The sequence below is a fragment of the Pseudophryne corroboree genome, chromosome 4 (assembly GCF_028390025.1).
Source record: "Pseudophryne corroboree isolate aPseCor3 chromosome 4, aPseCor3.hap2, whole genome shotgun sequence".
NCBI classification, from domain to species: Eukaryota; Metazoa; Chordata; class Amphibia; order Anura; family Myobatrachidae; genus Pseudophryne; species Pseudophryne corroboree.
In genome coordinates, this window is record NC_086447.1 from 564,018,950 (window position 1) to 564,031,996 (window position 13,047).

The 13,047-nt window shown below is 43.7% G+C and overlaps 1 protein-coding gene across 2 annotated transcripts in view; it reads left to right on the forward strand.

Moving 5' to 3' along the window:
• ECT2L (epithelial cell transforming 2 like) overlaps positions 1-13,047 on the forward strand; it is a 257,733-nt gene that overhangs the window by 36,228 nt on the left and 208,458 nt on the right. For both annotated transcript variants that reach the window (XM_063917439.1, XM_063917440.1), the window contains exon 5: positions 9,748-10,000. In XM_063917439.1, coding sequence (XP_063773509.1) covers positions 9,748-10,000 — 253 coding nt within the window. The remainder of the gene's footprint in view (positions 1-9,747; positions 10,001-13,047) is intronic.

The window sequence follows — 13,047 nt, forward strand, 5'->3', positions numbered from 1 at the left end:
AGGTAGAGACTGGATCCTGCCACAGGTAAATTACGGTCCAGGATGTGCACTGTTAGAGGCCCGAGAGAGGGGTGGAAGGCTTAGCAATGCAGGGACACGCCGTGTTAGAGAGGCGCTCTTCCTGCTCCGCAGTATTAGCTGTTGAAGGACAGCGGTGTCAAGACTCTTCAGTGCTGATCCCCCCGACTGGATCGTCGGTCCCCATCCCCCTCCCCCCCCACAGAAATGAGAAGTTTTCTCATTGGTACAGGCTAAGGCAGCAGTGCCAGCCATCCCACAGCTGAGGCCCCACCCCTCACAGAGGCCCGTCCCCTCTGCGTCCTGTGATTTTTCCCCCTCGAAGTCCACACCATACTATGAGGTTCCACTGAACCGTTACGGTACAGGGCTCCTACGGGTAAGAGCTCATTGTTAATACTCACCATTTCCATTGTATGTAATTAATTATTTATTTATTTTAGATGTGAGTTAGGAAGGTTACCATTCAAGTGGGTGCTGTAGGTGGGAGGGATGACGCTTCAATCAGTCCCAAAATTTTGTGAAGAGAAGTTGTGGGATTAGAAACAAATAATAGCATATCATCTGTGAAGAGAGCGAGACGCAGGTCAACATCACCAGCTCGTATACCGGAAAAGTTCCCTGACTGTCTCAGAGCGATCGCCAGGGGCTCCAAAGCAATTGCAAAGAGTAGAGGTGAATGGGGACACTCCTGTCTGGTACCCCTGCCGATATCAAATGCTTTTTCAGCATCTAGGGAGAGTATGAAGGGGAGGTCAATGGGAGGTAAGGTATTAGCATAATATATTGCTATGAGCACCCGACGAACATTAATTTCAGAGTGTCGCCCTGCTATGAATCCGGTCTATGTATAATATGGGGACGTAGTGATTTAATGCAATCTGCCATGATCTTGGTGAGCAATTTGTAGTTGAGATTCAGGAGCGATATGGGACGATAGAAACCAGGGAGTGAAAGATCCCTACCAGGTTTCAGGAGAACTTTAAGGATAGCCGTATTAAAGTGGGAAGGGAGAGATGGGGAAGTAAGCAAGGTATTCAGAACCTGGACCAAGGTATCACCTAAATGAGGGAGAAGGATTTTATAGAAATCAGCACTGAAACTATCTGGGCCGGGTGCCTTGTCACGACTGAATTGACCAATAACCTGCTTAACTTCCAAAAGAGTAATAGGATCTAGAAGAGTCTGGACCATGGTCAGTGGAAGATGTGGAGTTGGAAGTGTGTCCCAGAACGTTTGGGGCCAGGGAGAGCCATCATGGGGACACAGGGAGGAAGGATTCATAGGGGTAGTGTATAGTTCCTGGTAAAAGAGTTTCATCACTTCAGAGATTTCCTTATTGCTAGTAGTAATAGCACCCGAAGAGGTGCGTAATGGGAGAGTGACCATTGGGAGGCGGGTGCCATTGAGTGGATTAGTCAATAATCGACCTGCTTTATTACCAAATTTATAATATCTATAATTCACAGAGAAAAGATATCGATCACCCATAGATTTCATAAATTCATCAAAATGTGTTTTGGCTTCAATGTATAATTGTCTAGATTGGGGGGTCAGGGAAGCTTTGTACTGCTGAAAGGCTGCCGTCAAGGACCCTTGAAAATCCATGTATTGGGAGGCATATTGTTTGTTCACGTTGGAGACATAGGAAATAATTTCACCTCGGAGGACTGCTTTCGCTGTCATCCAAAATAGGATGGGGTCACTGTCCAAATGGGCCAAATTATTGATCCTGTAAGATTCCCAGGCGGATTCTAAGCGTTGTTGGAATTTGAGAGATCTTGCAAGGTAGGAGGAAAATCTCCACAGTTTGGTGGAGGAGGAGGTGTCTGGAAGGTGAAGGGTGGCCGTGACTAAAGCATGGCCTGAGAGGGCTATTGTCTCAGTATAAGAATTCGTGACTTGTGGTAGGCGGTAGTGTAAAAGTAAAATATAATCTATCCTAGATAGAGTGTGATGAGCAGCGGATAAGCATGTATATTCCTTGTCGATTGGGTGAAATGCCCTCCAAATATCTACTGCCTGCAATCTCTCCACTAACAGGGGTACCCCCAATTTTGGTAAAGTAAGAGAACGAGTAGGTGTGTGAGAACAGTCTAAGTAGGCGGAAGAAATCAAATTTAAGGCACCACATAAAATTAGCGGGTCAGAAAGAAGTGGGGTAAATTTCGCAAGTAGTCTTTGAAAAAAGGACTTGGAGTACACATTTGGAGCATATACATAACATAGTAGGTAGGATCTATCCTGGATCTTAATCGAAAGAATGACATAACGGCCGTTGGGGTCCATGATAGTGGTGGTTATGACAAAGGGTAAATGGCGTTTGCTCAGAATAACAACCCCTCTAGCTTTAGAATTAAAAGAGCTTGAACCCAGTACTTGCCAGTTTAAACTGTTCAGTTTTGTAATCTCATCTGGCGTTAGATGTGTTTCCTGAAGAAATGCCAGGTCCACATGCTGCTTAGTGAGATAAAGAAGTATTTTACGTCTTTTAGCTGGTGAATTAAAACCACCTACATTCCACGACCCCACTTTTAGATCAGGCATTTACACAGAGGAGAGTGCAAAACAATGGTACCAGAACCGTGTGCAAATAAAATCAGTACAGAAATTTGTCCCAGCATAACGTAAAAGGGGGGGAGGGGGGGACGACGACAATACAAAGGAGAGAGGGGTTGGGAGGAGAGGGGGACATCAGCACATGTTGACTGTTAAGCATGAGTAATGGTAATAACAATAAAAGTAAGTATAATACAATTAAACTAGCCATAATCCTCCAGCTAGCAGACATGAAGGAGCGAGATAAATGCATGCAGCCCCTACACAGGTGCTAGTGACCGGATAAATGGGTAGGGGGCTCCGTCCAGCCACCCCGCTGTGGAAATAAACCATTAAAATAAAGGCAATAGAAATATTAACATTGCAGAAATAGGTAAACGGTGCTCCGGGAGGAGCTGCCAAGCACTAGCGCAATAAAACTAACATTGAACAAGAACAGTAATCCAAGTTGCCTGTGAAGAAGTTAAATGAGAATCATATCAGGGATATGAAAGTATGAAAAATAAAAAATTGAACAAGCATCATATCAGGGTTTGAGAGAAGCATATAGCTTGTAACCCATCGGTCAACAGGATGAGAGGTCGCAAGGAGATAACAGAACTGGCGAGAGAGGTCGGACGTCTGAAACTGTGGTCAGGACAGTAGGGAGCGAGACTCCTGTCTCACACAGGATATATAGGTGACATCAATTGAATAAACTAATGCAGGCAGTAGAGGTAATAGCGTTGCAACAGGAGAAGCCCTTTTAAGTGGATATAGTGGGTGGATCAGATATGTCAGAGTGATCCGCGTCAGCGTGATGGTGTAGGTAGGCTGTGGCATCCGCTGGCGACAAAAAGTCTTTGTGAGAAGTCCCCTCATACAGGCGTAAGCGGGAGGGGTATAACAGACCAAACTTGCGGCCCTCTGATACAAGCTGCGAGCATATGGGTGAAAAGGCTTTCCGGGCCCTGGTCAGTTCCACAGAGTAGTCCTTAAAAATGAAAAGCTTGTTTCCTTCCCATTGAATATTTTTCACTCTACGTGAAGCAGACAAAAACGCCACCTTGCGAAGATAATTTAGGCAGCGAAATAAAGTTACCCGCGGTCGCGGTCTGTTAGGAGTAGGAACAAGTCCCACACGATGGACCCGCTCGATAACCAGATCCTGACAATCTTGCTCTATACCCAGGAGGGACGGGAGGGTAATTCGTACTAAATAGGCAAATGCTGTGCCTTTTACAGATTCAGGTAGTCCCACCAGCCTTATATTCTTTCTCCTCGATCTGTTTTCGATATGGTCTAATTTATTCCAGATTTGGTCATTTTCAGACGTCAGAGATTTTACAGAATGGTGCAGCCCTTCTATATCATGGGAAGCAGCATGCATCTGAGATTCAATAAGAGTGACTGCTGTGTGAGGTGCTGCAGTTGCTGTGTGAAATCAGACACAGCCTGTAAGAAAAGGGGGGCCGTAGTAGCCCTAATTGCGTCTACAACATCCCCATATGTCACAGGGGCGTATGGTGCACGGCATACCTGGGAGGCAGGTGTCCCTGTGGCTTCAGCAGCCTTTTTCTTGGGTGCAGGGGAGAGCTTGTCAGCGCCAGCATCTGGCGCCATATTGCCAGCCGCGTGGCGCTTCTCCTGTCCCGCTGAGGCACCAGCGGGAGGCTGTGAGGCTGCAGCCACAGGCGTCACAAAGCGATCCATAGCGATCGCGGAAGATTCAGATCTGGTCCCGGGAGCTATGGAGGCTGAGTTCAGCCTAGAAAAGGTGGGTTAGCGGGTTGGTGGGGACGGAGCTCTCACTGTGTGCCCCCTATCCCATGAAGACCGGAACCAGAAGGCGGGGTGGTTATTTTAATTAAACGACAATTGCAGGTTGACCTCCACCCCGCCCAACCGGACCCTGATGATAGATTTTTAATTGTTGATGTTACTATTAATGCCACTCGCTTCCTTCTTTGTACTGTCTAGTCGGGAGGGGGGGCGCTAAGGGGTCACGTGCCCCGGGTGCCGGATTTTAGGGGGTGAGGCCAGGGACCTCTACCCGGCTCCCGCCTAAGTCCGCTGCTTCTCCGCCGCTGCGATCTGCCAGCACCTGCGAACACACGACACCCAGGAGAGCAGACGCCAACAGGGCAGAGACGGTAATTATGGCGCAGGCAGGAGGGGTTTGATTGACCCCCCCATGCGTGTCGACTCATTGCCAATGCCGCCCATGGCATACTAATCGGACACGGGCTGTGATCGGGATGCGGAGCTGCTGTGGAGTGAATATGGAGGACGCAGCCGCAGGGCAAAATTAAATATTGAGGCCTTGGTAACAGGAAGTGCCCAGCGCCTCCGTCCAGTCCTTCCCCACTCCCCCTGGGCTGTGAGGTAGGGCAGCGACCAGCTAGTAAACAGGTAGAAACGTCCCAGTTGCTCTAAGTGTGCTAGCGAGAAAATATTTGTCATCGCCACACCACTGATCCTTCTCTTCATTCCCTTCTTACATTAGGATTCGTGAGGTGTGTGTGTTAATGAGGGGTACTACTGTGCATTGTAATGAGAATAAGAGTGCACGACTGTGTGGTGTAGTTTGGAATCTATTGTTATATTTTTAATTTTTATTTACATTTTATTTTTATTTATTTATATATAATATTATTAGTATTATTATTAATTTTGTATTTTAAAAAAAAAAAATTTGTGTGTGTGTGTGTTGGGGGCTAAATTTTTGCCTTGCCCTGGGTGCCGGAAATCGTAGTTTCGGCCCTGCTACACACTCCAGGTAATCTGATACCACCCCATTTGAAAAATAGTGTGCTCTTTTGTGACAAATATGCAGCTTGGATTTCTATCAACAAACGGCTCAGTAGAGATTTCACTAGTACCCCCTACACTACATTTTTGGGAAACCCTAAATTTTCTCCTGATCTTGAAAATCCCTCGTACCTCACCTGGAAAGAAAAGGGTATCTCCTCTATCCGAATATATTTGATCCAGGAGGAACCATATACCCCTTTTCGACCCTGGTTACCAAATATACCTTATCTAACCGTCACTTTTTCATGTACCTACAAACTCGTCACTTTCCACAAACATTACCTCCTGCGACACCACTAGGGATCCTCTTGAGTCTCTCTTGCAATCAAACATTCTCCTTGGTTATCGGATACAAAATCTATATTCCATCCTTCTTGCTTCTAGGTGAGGTGTACTACAACCAGTGGCGTAACTACTGCCCCCGCAGCCCTCGCGGTGGCTTGGGGGCGAGGGGCTGCGGGGGCGCCGCCACTGATTTAGAGCAGATTGGCATGCGGACGAGCGTCCGCATGTCAATCTGCTGTCTCCTCACTAACCCGCCGCTGCTGTAAGGAGGGACACGGAGCGGAGGGCACAGCGCGCGCCTCTCCTGTGTCCCTCCTGGGTCTCCGGCGGGTCTATTAAAGGAAGTGCCGTTCGTGACCTCTGATTGGCTCACGAACCAGCACTTCCTTTAACAGACCTGCCGGAGACCCAGGAGGGACACAGGAGAGGCGCGTGCTGTGCCCTCCGTGTCCCTCCAACACAAAACAGTGGGGGGGCACTGGGGGAGCATATGTGGCACTGAGGGGGCATATATGGCACTGGGGGGGTGTATGTGTACCTGGCACATGGGGGGGAGCTATATTTGGCACTGGGGGTATGTGAGTACCTGGCACTGTTGGGGAATATCTGGCACTGGGGGCATATATGGCACTGGAGGGGTATATCTGTACCTGGCACATGGGGGAGGGCTATATTTGGCACTGGGGGCATGTGAGTACCTGGCACTGTGGGGGAATATCTGGCACTGGGGGCATATGTGGCACTGGGGGGATATATGTGTACCTGGCATATGGGGGGGGCTATATTTGGCACTGGGGGCATGTGAGTACCTGGCACCGTGGAGAAATATCTGGCACTGGGGACATATGTGGCACTGGGAGCACAGCCCTAGCAACAAGCACTACCCCCTAGCAACGAGCATGACACCCAGTGCATGAAACCCCTGGCAATGAGCATGACACCCTGAGCATGAAAACCCCTGGCACCGTGCATGGAACCAAGAGCATGAGACCCCTGGCAATGAGCAGGTAATTTAAAAGTAATTAGAAGCATTACTGTAGGACTTAATGTGTAATGGGCATTGCAGTGTGTGGCATAATGTATCACGGACATTGCGGTGTGTGTCATAATGTGTCACAGGCATTACGGTGTGTGGCATACTATATCACGGGCATTGTGGTATGTGGTATAATGTCTCAGGGTCATTGCAGTGTGGCATAATGTATAACGGGCAGTGCGGTGTGTGGCATAGGGTATAACGGGCATTGCGGTATGTGTCACAGGCATTACGGTGTATGGTATACTATATCACGGGCATTGTGATATGTGGTATAATGTCTCAGGGTCATTGCAGTGTGTGGCATAATGTATCACGGACATTGCGGTGTGTGTCATAATGTGTCAGGCATTACAATGTGTTGTATACTATATCACAGGCATTGTGGTATGTGGTATAATGTCTCAGGGTCATTGCAGTGTGTGTCATAATGTGTCACAGGCATTGTATGTGCTATAATGTTTTAGGGACATTGCAGTGTGTGGCATAATGTATCACGGACTTTGCGATTCCTGTCATAATGTGTCACAGGCATTACGGTGTGTGGCATAATGTGTCGGGGGCATTATGGTGTGTGCATATTGTGTCATGTGCATTACTGTGTGTGGCATAATGTCTAAGGGCCATTGCAGTATGTGGCATAATGTATACTGGGCATTACTATAAGGAGGAAAAATTACAAATAATGTAAGGGGCATGAATCAGGATTATTTTTCTTTCCTGTGGTGGCTAACGTCTGGGCGTGCAGGTTGCAAAACTGGGGTATAAGGTAGTCTTTTCCTGCAATGCCACGCCCCTTTATGTGAAGCCATGCCCATTTCAATGAAGAATTTTTTGGCTTGGGGGAGAAAAATTTCTAGTTACGCCACTGACTACAACAAAAACTTTACTCAAAATGGTTGCTTGAAATACCTGATCTTCCTCCTCTACCCGATTTATTGCATAAATTGCCTTTTATACATAAACACCTACGATCGGCGGCTTTGCAAGAAACACATCTTAAATTTTTGAATAGGGCATATGTATCCCCGAAAAAACATTCTTATTTTACTCTAGCTAGCTCTGGCTGCTGTTTTAAATGCAGCATGCCTAGTGCTACATACTACCATAATTTTTGAGGATGTGGGAAGATAAGAACCTTTTGGGACAAGTTGTTGAACTTCATTAATATTACCTTTTCACTTAGATTGTGTAAACACCCTGCTGCCTGTTTATTTTTATATTTCTTAGTGTGGGACTTAGGTCCACAGAAAAAAAGAGATTATACCTGCGCTCACAGTTATACTTACCATTGCTAAGAAACTAATTCTTAATCATTGGATACACAAACAATCTCCCTCTATCACAGAGATGAGAGCAACTTTGTTTAATACAATAGTTTATGAGAGACCGGCTACTGTTCCCGATGTGGAAAAAGGGGCTCCTAGATTTGATAAGAAATGGAATACTGTTATTCCAAGCTTTGGATGATTCGGTCCAGCTCCGAATACAGAAAATATTTGAAACAACCACTTGGTTTTTGCTACGTCAAATTACTTAATGTTTTGTCTATATGGCTTGCATTTGTCAGAATCCTCATAATAGTCTGCTCCTTGGGATTGTATACATGACCCTCATTATTACTTTTGATGTTAATTGGACTGGAGGGTGGTCTTCAGTATGCCGACTGTCGGGATACCGGCGCACAGTATACCGGCGCCGGAATCCCGACAGCCGGCATACCGATACTTTTTCTACCTCGTGGGGGTCCACGACCCCCCTGGAGGGAGAATAAAATAGCGTGGTGCGCCACTGTGCCCGCAAGGGGCTCATTTGCGCTCGCCACGCTGTCGGTATGCCGGCGATCGGGCTCCCGGCGCCGGTATGCTGGTCGCCGGGAGCCCGGCCGCCGGCATACTATACTACACCCTGGACTGGAGGTGCTCAGTGTCTTTGTCTTGTGTCTTCCCCCTCCCTCGCTTCTCTTCTTCCTCTCCCCCCCCCCCCCCCCCCATTTACTAATTCTGTATAGTTTTTTTTTTGTGTGTGTGTTTGATTGACAAGATTGTTTCTTATTACCAATGTTGGTTGACTAATCAGTCTTTTCTGTGCCTGTTCAACGCAACAGATTGCCTCTCAATTCGTATTTACTCGGTTTCAATTTGTTCAAATCTCTTATTCAGTGACTGGGTTTGTATAACCTTATATTCTATGTATATTAACTGAGACATTACACCAATGACTCTGATGTACAATTTTATTGATCTTTTTGTTACAATATACAGGTCATATTGTTGTCATGATGTACGTTCTAGATGTGAAATATACAATGCATCTCTGCTGATATTATTTTTACAACCAATGTTATTTCCCTTGTAAAAATCTTGAATAAAATGTTTTGGGGAAAAAAAAAAAATGTAACATGTTCCACCATTGTAAATGTATTAAAATGTCATTATTATTTTGTAGTTGACAGATGCAAAACAGATCTAGTGACATTCATTCTGTCTAAGTAGATGTCCCATAGATCCTGAGAAGCTGAGCTGCCTATTCATGAAACAATGTCCTACTGTGGTCCATAGTAACTAAACATAATGATCTTCTATATAAGATCCCAGTGGTTCCCAAACTTTTTGAATCACGGCGCCCTAGAGTATCAGAATGTTTTTCACATGCCCGCTAGGCCAAAAGTTTCTGACTGAGAAATTTAGATAAGAAATATTAAATTAAGTAAATTGTGTTTATAAGTCATCCTTAAGTTCAATTATGTAGTGAGGGACAAGATTTGCTTCTGTTTGTCCACATGATTGGCAGCCACAAGCACTAGTTTTGCCTATTACATTGACCATAACTAGTTTGAACTGGTCCTGGACCACCAACCTGAGGCACCCCTGCAAGTGTCCCTCGGCAGCCATGGCACACAGTTTGAGAACCACTGTAATATCCTATAGCTGTGTGACACAGTCACTGACAACAATATTGCATCTAACTTACCGTAAACCTATCCAGTCAGTTATTGGTTACTTTTACTGTCACTAAAAGATTAATGTAAATGTTCCCTGACATAAATTACACAGGATTGTCTGTGGATGCCGAAGTGCACAAAGTTTGGTTGGTTTTTGCCATATACTCCGCCAGACAATGAGTACGGAGCCTGGAAGAGACACTATATTTCCTGTGCATGTAGCCTAGATTATCTGACTCCGAGGGAAGCTGCTGAGACATATGGCACATTAAACGACCCTAAGGAAGATAAAGCAGAGCTTGAGGAAAGGCTGCAGGAGAAATGGCTACGCAAGATGCTTCGTGAAAGGCTGTCGCTGTATAAGAGTGAGTAGTGGTGTGCCTAGATCAAACTTCACAGACATTGCATGCATACAGATGTGTCTACTGACATCTAGCCTCCCTGCACGTTATACAGCCCTTCTAGTGACTTGGTAGCGCCGAGCGTCTTATTGTGCAAATTTTTTCATTAAAATTAATCTTATTTGCAAAAAAAGACACCTGACACTAATGGAATTGCACGGGACCTGTCAGCTCACTCATGCCAGGCTTCTCCCACTGCGTGGCATACTGAGGCAAGATGTATGAGGACACATCTGTATTAAGCTTTTTTTTCCCATCAATAGCTTTTATTGAAATTTTGACCCGTTGGACACGGAAGGGGGGAGGGTACAGAACAAAGAGAGGGGAAGGGAGCAAGGAGTCAACAGGTACAGTCACATAGAATATCATATGAACAAACAAGGTAACTGTCCACATATATGAAGCGAACAAAAACATTTTTACAAAATAAAAAAAGGCATGGTAACAGCATTGAGAATAGGCTAGTATAAAGCTAAAAATTGTTATCCTGCACTGGATGTTCAATATCTATGAAACATTTTTTACTGAAAACCAGCTACTCTTATTATTGGAGATAATCCTATCTGAGTCATAAACAGGCTGGAGGTGCTCCTGGCATTATGAAAAAAACTCATGTTCCAAAAATATTGTGGGGACTAGCCCCAAAGAAAATTCCTTTTTTGGAGCACTCTTTTGAAATAATTAGTGGTATAATATATAGAGGGTTAATGAATGATATTAATATTTAACTTTTATTTCTTACCAATCTAAAATAAAGGGGAGAGTGTTCAACCACATCTAATGTCTGACACTGAGGTAAGTATCACAAGTATTCAGTGAATGTCCCTATCTCCCATAATGTCAAATCAAAAATGAACAGTTGTGTTAATGCTAGTGTTAAATCATAAATAATGGAATCACAGCATATTTCGTATATGTCTCTAGGATTATTCGTCCCTATTTTAACGCACTCTCTGTGTAAACATACATTTATTGCCTGGTTTGATTATTTGAGAAAAAAAAGGGGATTTAATGCACTTCTTGGAGTGGCATTGGATTGAAATCCACTCTTTGGTAACACTTTTTACATATGAGCCATCACTTTTACTAGCTCAACAGTGTTCCTAACCACATGCTCAGCTTAATTGAAACTTCGTTACCATATCGCAAACTGTTGCAAAGCTGAATATTATCAAAACACTACAGTTACAGACAGATACACTGTATGTTTAACTTTTATCTTCCAGATTTACACTCCTCCTTAGAGTGGATACCGTGCTTTAGTCATGTGATTCTAATAAATACAGATCATAATTAACATTCAGTTAAAATATCTCTAAGCGTTTTTTCACACAGTTCTCATGTGGCACATCACTTTATCAACCCTACAGTATCCCTGAGCTCATTCTCAGCTCAAATTGGAACTATGTTGCCAATGGCAATTGCATGCCAGTAATGATTTCTCCCCACTATATTTCTAAATCAACCCACACACGGCCTCACAATTTTATAGAGACACTTAAACCCTTCACATATGATATATTGCACTGGGACATGTCATTGCCCATAAGTATTATAGAATATCATCTCTCTCACAGACATATATCTCCTTATCAAGTTTCACTAAAAGCATATCAACCCGCTACTTGACACATGAGAAATCATATATTGAATTTTTAAGTGTGGATTGTATTAGTCATTTGTATGGTAGGTAGAGTCTCTACCTACCATACAAATGACTAATACAATCCACACTTAAAAATTCAAATTGAGGCCTCAAATATTTAAATAAGAGAGGTGCACCTATGGTCTTAATTGACCAAATGTTTCTCAGACCGATCACACTGGTATAACGGTGAATGATAAGGAGACATATTGTCCCTCACCGCATACCATATGCGATTTAGTCCAGATATATGATTTCTCGTGTTAAGTAGCGGGGGCCGTGTGTGGGTTGATTTAGAATTATAGTGGGGAGAAATCATTACTGGCATGCAATTGCCATTGGCAACATAGTTCCAATTTGAGCTGAGAATGAGCTCAGGGATACTGTAGGGTTGATAAAGTGATGTGCCACATGAGAACTGTGTGAAAAAACGCTTAGAGATATTTTAACTGAATGTTAATTATGATCTGTATTTATTAGAATCACATGGCTAAAGCACGGTATCCACTCTAAGGATGAGTGTAAATCTGGAAGATAAAAGTTAAACATACAGTGTATCTGTCTGTAACTATAGTGTTTTGATAATATTCAGCTTTGCAACAGTTTGCGATATGGTAACTAAGTTTCAATTAAGCTGAGCATGTGGTTAGGAACACGAACACTGTTGAGCTAGTAAAAGTGATGGCTCATATGTAAAGTGTTACCAAAGAGTGGATTGCAATCCAATGCCACTCCAATAAAAGTGTATTAAATCCCCTTTTTTTTTCTCAAATAATCAAACCAGGCAATAAATGTATGTTTACACAGAGAGTGCGTTAAAATAGGGACGAATAGTCCTAGAGACATATACGAAATATGCTGTGATTCCATTATTTATGATTTAACACTAGCATTAACACAACTGTTCATTTTTGATTTGACATTATAGGAGATAGGGACATTCACTGAATACTTGTGATACTTACCTCAGTGTCTGACATTAGATGTGGTTGAACACTCTCCCCTTTATTTTAGATTGGTAAGAAATAAAAGTTAAGTATTAATATCATTCATTAACCCTCTATATATTATACCACTAATTATTTAAAGAGAGTGCTCCAAAAAAGGAATTTTCTTTGGGGCTAGTCCCCACAATATTTTTAGAATAGGCTAGTAGCAATATGACCTCTAACAACAAATCAATAACCTGTTTCAAGCAAGGTATCCAGCTCCCTCTCTCAAATTTGAGTATTCGTGCCAACTGAACCATTTAACTAGAGGGCATTTTGCGTTAATTGCATACAGTAAACCCTGGGTTTCTATTTCAAAGGCATAATTAATTTTACGGATAATTTTGAGGAGAGATGGAGGAGAGGGGTTTTTCGAG